The following is a 5,960-nucleotide window of genomic DNA, read 5'->3' on the forward strand; positions in this document are numbered from 1 at the left end:
AAAAAGTGAAATTGGTTCAAAACGAGTATATGTGCTGATGGGCCTTATCTCTCAAAACAAATCGATGCAGTGTCCAACTATGTTTAAGAGTACCCTTGATTCCTTCTCTCTCTCTCTCTCTCTCTCTCTCTCTCTCTCTATATATATATATATATATATATATATATATATATATATATATAGGAACACACACATGTAACGAGCTTCTCTTCAAATTTTAATCTAACTTGTTGGTCATTTAGACATAAGAACATGTATGGCCTACTTGCGGAAAAGAGAGCATCTCCACGAAGATAATCAAATAAGAACAATATCAATTTTGTTAAAAAATGAAGAAGTCCATATGAAAAAATGTTTATATAGTGAAAATTTTGTGAACTTAAAGTATATCGGGAAATTGCAGCTAAAATTTTGATAAAATTAACAACCAAACAATTTCGAGTTTATTTCAGTCAGATCCATCTCATCATAGTATTGATGGGCCGATCTCACTGAAAATTTTGAAATGTGAGAACATCTTTATCATTTTTAATACAAAGTTTTAAAATTCGCTCCATGATCAATTTAGGTATGATTTTGTTGACTTTAGTTGGATAAAAAGGGAAATTGATTTTGACTTGTTAGTAAATTAGATGTGTTGTTTCATTTAATATGACATCGTTGACCAATACAGGCCAATTTCCAACTGTCAAGCAACAACAAAGGAGGTGGAAGATAGTGACAAAACATAGATAGATGCATGTTATTGATCATGAAAACACTCAAGACATCTTTCAGAAAGGTAGTTAACAAAAAGAGAAAAGGATTGATCTTTATTGCTAATTCATCAAGATTCATGTGATTCTTGATAAGAAAAACTAAAAGATGATTAATTATGAAGCTGATGTTTCTCCAGCATTTCAGAACAAATCTGGCCCATCATGTGATAGAAGATATTTAAATCAGATAACTGTTCAACTGTCATCTTCCCCATCACAACTCTTGCCAATTTCTCTCTATCTTCATTCAACTTCAATCTCTCCATGTATGAAGATGCATTCCTCACTGTTGCTCCCATTTGCTTCAACCTCGTCTCTTGTTGCAAACTCAATGCTATATTTGACTGAAACACGTACCAATTCCAAAAGTCGTTAAAAAAAAATTAAAAAATCAAAAAATGAAACCAACTATTAATTAATTTGTACATATTTCATACCTCAAGAAATTCTGCTCCTGGTCTAAGATCAGATTCTTTAGGTTGACGAATATTGCTACCTCCTTCATATAAGTTTCTTGCAAGAGAAAAGCTTCGAACAATAACCTTTCTCTTTTCCTCCAAGTCCTTATCAAGCTTTAAAGATTTTGGCACCTTTGTTGTGCTATTCAGCTTCTTTTGATATGCCACAACCGCTTTAACAAATTCCTGCAACATTACACATCATGTTACATATAATTCATTACATAATGTCTTAAAATTTAGATTATCTGGTTTTGAAATGGGACGATGGTGTTTACTGTTTAATATAATTACCTTATAAGCTGCAAAGCATCCAGGGTAATCGAATTCATCTGAATTTTGTTTTCTCATTCGCTCAGGATGAAACTGTAAACCCATGATGAACTTACCCTCTTCAGGATTATAAGCATCGGGATCATAAAAACCTTCGATCAAACCATCTGGTGCAAAAGCCATCGGCTTAAACCGGTGGGCCAGCCTCTTGACTCCTTGGTGGTGATAGCTGTTGACACGAATCTCCATGTTGTCTTCTAAAGACTCTTCAAACCATTGATGCAAAGGGGTGTCGTTTACAATTTCAACCACATGACGATGGCCATCGTAGTTATCGTAATCCATATGGATCACTTTGTTTTCTTGTGGCCGACTTTTGGTTAGTTCTTTCCCGATGTCTTGGTAAAGGGTGCCACCACATGCGACGTTTAAGATTTGTGATCCTCGACATATTCCTAAATAAGGGATGTTTCGTTCGAGGCAAAGTTTAGCGAGCGATAGTTCTATTGTATCTTTTTCTTTGTCAATGGCGGTGTCGCTGACATGCAGACGCCGGATTTCTTCCAATTCTTCCGGGGAGAGATTGGTTTCTTCAGCTTCGTATAGCGATGGGTCGATGTCTTCTCCTTCGCACAGAAGGACTCCATGGATGGGCTCGAAACTGTGCAACAGCGTATGAACACCGGCCACCCGGGGTACAATCACCGGAACAGCTCCATATCCGACTATAAGATCTAGATGATATTCGCCTGATAAATAAAAGAAAACACCTATCTCAATTAGTTATCGTTTTATCGACATGATTCCGTCTTTTTGTTCATAAAAAAACGATAGATTATGATAAATATTTGATGAAAAGAGTGAAAGTAATTTATCAAAAGCACAACCACATTCATAAAGAAAAAGATCGAATTTCTCGTGATTCAGCTGGGATCGATTAGCAAAGAAATTAATTAATACGTACCTACGAAATCAACGAACTTGTTCTTGCGAAGGCTTCGTCTAGATACGATGATGACACGAGGTAAGATGACGGCGAGATCAGAGGTTGACATGGCGGTTGTTTGAGAAAGAGAAAGGGAGATGAGAACGAAAACAATCGAGGCGCCGCGGATGCTGTAGTTGTGGAACCTGATGATGACATGGAAGGTTAGGAGGTGATATGTATTTATAGGGAGGAAGGTGTGGAAGCCACGTGGAAATATATGGGTAGTCATCAGATGGCGACTAGGGTAGGTCAAAACTGAAGGCAGTGTGACGTGTCAAGGGTTATGTGGATATTATAACTAAATACACCACCGGTGGAGGTTTTATCCATTTATAGTTCTTGGCTATACTTTAATTTAGGGATTTGGGAACAATTTTGTCTCAAATTTTATTATTATTATTATTATTACTTTTTTAATTATTATTATTATTATTATTATTATTATTATTATTATTATTGGATGTATTTTGTGTCGGTTTTAGTGTTATATGTTTCATTGTCATGTATTTTTTAGAAGTTATAATATTAAAGTAGTTCTAGTTTTGATATATTTATAACTAGCTAACTAAAATAAAGGCCTCGCCAAAAAAAGCTAAAATTAAAGATTATAGAGTTGAACGTGATAAATACAGCTTAAAATGCATACATTTTTTTTTATTAAAAGATAAATACGTTATATTATACATATATAATTTTAAAAAAATATATTATTTATATATAAAGTTTAGCATGTTGAAAAGTAATATATTTGCATATGAATTCAACTCCACTCATGTTATCTTCAAATAAAATATTTATTTATTTTAACCGATTATTGATCCACTCTTTTTGTTACTTCTAAAATCGACTAATCCAAATCAATAATTACAATAAGCATTCAAATGGATATTTGGAAGAATATGCTCCCAAGTGTATTTAATTAAAAACCAAAACTTATTACTTCTTTGGTGATTTTAAATAAAAGACAATCTAGAATCCACACCGTTAGTTGATGCTATTTAAATAGTCTTTAAAAAAAGGAAATATTAAGTGATAATATTATCTATGTTATACATTGTAATCCACTAATATTAGAAAATTAATTAATATGTTTTATATTTACAAATCAAATTCCAATTTTTCATCTAATTCTTTTTAAAATTTATCATAGAGATGAATTAACTGTTTGCAGATGCCCAGATTAAGTGGATCCCTACAAAATGTTTTAGAATGTACACATGATCGTTAAAAGGTAAAACATTATAAAACAAGTTTGTCTATAAACTAAACTAGTTGCGATACTCATGTATTACATTAGTTTATATATATATATATATATATATATATATATATATATATATATATATATATATATATATATATATATATTTGAAAAACTTGAATTTATAAAAAAAAATATTGAATTATTAAAACTAAAGTGTTTTTTTTCTCTTTTTTAGAATTAAACATACAAGTCAGATAAATAAACAAATAAAACTAATTGAGCTTTAATTTAGAAATTTAGAAATTAGAAGATAAGTCTTTAATTAAATTGATATCTATTTATTATTAGATTTATTACAATTATTACATTTAAATACTACGTGAAATTTAATAAAATGGAAAAAACAATAAAATGACATGTAGAAAAAAATTAATTTAAAATAACCACAAAATGATATTTGACAAAATAAATAAGAATGTGACGTGTGACAAGTGACATGTGACAAAAGATTTTAATTTATTAAAATAGATAAGGTTATTTGTCGTATACAAGAGCCATTACATAAATTTGTGAAACAAAGTATCACGGCGTGTTTATGTGTTAAATAGATAGGAAAATTAGAACAAGGATTGAATCCACCTTCATGGAACATGTTAGCATTTTCATGAAAGTCACATGGGCTTAGCCTTAAGAGCTGTTTTTGGCATATATATATATATATATATATATATATATATATATATATATATATATATATATAGAGAGAGAGAGCTAGGTTCAAATGTGGATTGACATCTATTGTACGTACGTGTGGACAGTGCTATTTTGTGAGAATAACAAAGAAAATATGTTGTTTGATAATATGAATACGTTCAATCTTACATAATTGTCATTATTACATATTCTCACTAATTAAATCGTCTATAAGGTTATTATAGATTTTTTATTATTATTCTCATTCTCTAATAATGTTGTCAGAATGTTTATTCAGTCGTATTCTGTAAAAATGAAAATGAGTGAAAAACGATGCATGAGAACAAAAATGAATAAGAATTAGTGAGAATGCATTAAAATGACGATAGTTGTGTGAGGTTGAACGTATTCACATTACTAAACAACCTATTCTTTTGGTAATTCTCGTAGAATAGCACTGTCCACACGTCCGTACAATAGTTGTTCATCCACATTATAACCTAGCCACACACACACACACACATATATATATATATATATATATATATATATATATATATATATATATATAGAGAGAGAGAGAGAGAGAGAAGGGGTAAGTGACTCGGTGGGGGTGTGTGGGTGTGTCGGTGGGATATACCTATTGTTATAGATGCTTGTATGGATGTAGATGTGGATAAGGGTATGCATTTGAGTGAGATAGATGGTGGGTATGGGTTTGAGAGATTTGATGATAATTTGTTTAATTTGATTAATCATTGTAAAAAAAGTATTATACATTTTTATCCGAATGAATTCTAAAAATCTTTGTCGTTAGCAAAGAATGGAAATTCATTAAAACACACACACACACACATATATATATATATATATAGTTTTTTAAATTTCATTAAGTTGGTGTTTTAATGAATTTCCATTCTTCGCTAACGACAAAGATTTTTAGAATTCATTCGGATAAAAATGTATCATACTTTTTTTACAATGTGATTAATCAAATTAAACAAATTATCATCAAATCTCTCAAACCCATACCCACTATCCATCTCACTCAAATGCATACTCTTATCCACATCTACATCGATACAAGCATCTATAACAATAGATATACCCCACCCAAACACACCCACCGACTCACTTACCCCTTCTCACCCCCACATCCACATCTACCATCCACCGGTCCATCTAACCCACGCCCACATACGCATCCCCCCACACACTACAAACTAAATGACATTTAGTGGCACAGAAAAAGTGCTACTAAAAACCAAAAAAGTGCCACTAAAAGTCCTCTGGAGAATCAGCGGCAAAAAAAAAGTGCCACTAAAAGTGCTGCCACTAAAGACCTTTAGTGGCACTTTTCAATTGTGTCGCTGCAGCCTTATAGGGTTTTAGCGACACTTTTTTATTATGCCACTAAAAACTATTAGGTTTTAGTGGCATTTGTTTTATGCCGCTAATATATTTGGTAATATAAATACTATTTTCATGCTTTAGGCACATTTTTTCACCACAAAAATAATGATAATGAAAATTTTGCTTGGTATTTTTTAATTTAGATGTAATATTAAATAAAAAATAAGATAACA

The 5,960-nt window shown here is 31.3% G+C and overlaps 1 protein-coding gene across 1 annotated transcript; it reads right to left on the reverse strand.

The window, feature by feature from the left end:
• Positions 1–718: 718 nt before the first annotated feature.
• LOC145160217 (putative glutamine amidotransferase GAT1_2.1) lies at positions 719–2,622 on the reverse strand. Its single transcript, XM_079079326.1, has 4 exons — positions 2,454–2,622; positions 1,511–2,238; positions 1,196–1,402; positions 719–1,102 (listed from the first exon to the last, which is right to left on the reverse strand). Exons 1-4 carry the CDS (start codon positions 2,542–2,544, stop codon positions 869–871), a joined length of 1,260 nt encoding a protein of 419 aa, XP_078935452.1. The 5' UTR covers positions 2,545–2,622; the 3' UTR covers positions 719–868.
• Positions 2,623–5,960: the final 3,338 nt, after the last annotated feature.

The sequence above is a fragment of the Lactuca virosa genome, chromosome 2 (assembly GCF_052849685.1).
Source record: "Lactuca virosa cultivar CGN04683 chromosome 2, Lactuca_virosa_CGN04683_v6, whole genome shotgun sequence".
NCBI classification, from domain to species: Eukaryota; Viridiplantae; Streptophyta; class Magnoliopsida; order Asterales; family Asteraceae; genus Lactuca; species Lactuca virosa.

Bases quoted from the DNA above. Each gene is read 5' to 3' on its own strand.
- LOC145160217 (XM_079079326.1), bottom strand. From the start codon at position 2,544: ATGTCAACCTCTGATCTCGCCGTCATCTTACCTCGTGTCATCATCGTA. The intron at 1,403-1,510 runs GTAATTATATTA...GTAATGTTGCAG, and splicing joins GATGCTTTGCAGCTTATAAG to GAATTTGTTAAAGCGGTTGT. The intron at 1,103-1,195 runs GTATGAAATATG...TACGTGTTTCAG, and splicing joins CAGGAGCAGAATTTCTTGAG to TCAAATATAGCATTGAGTTT.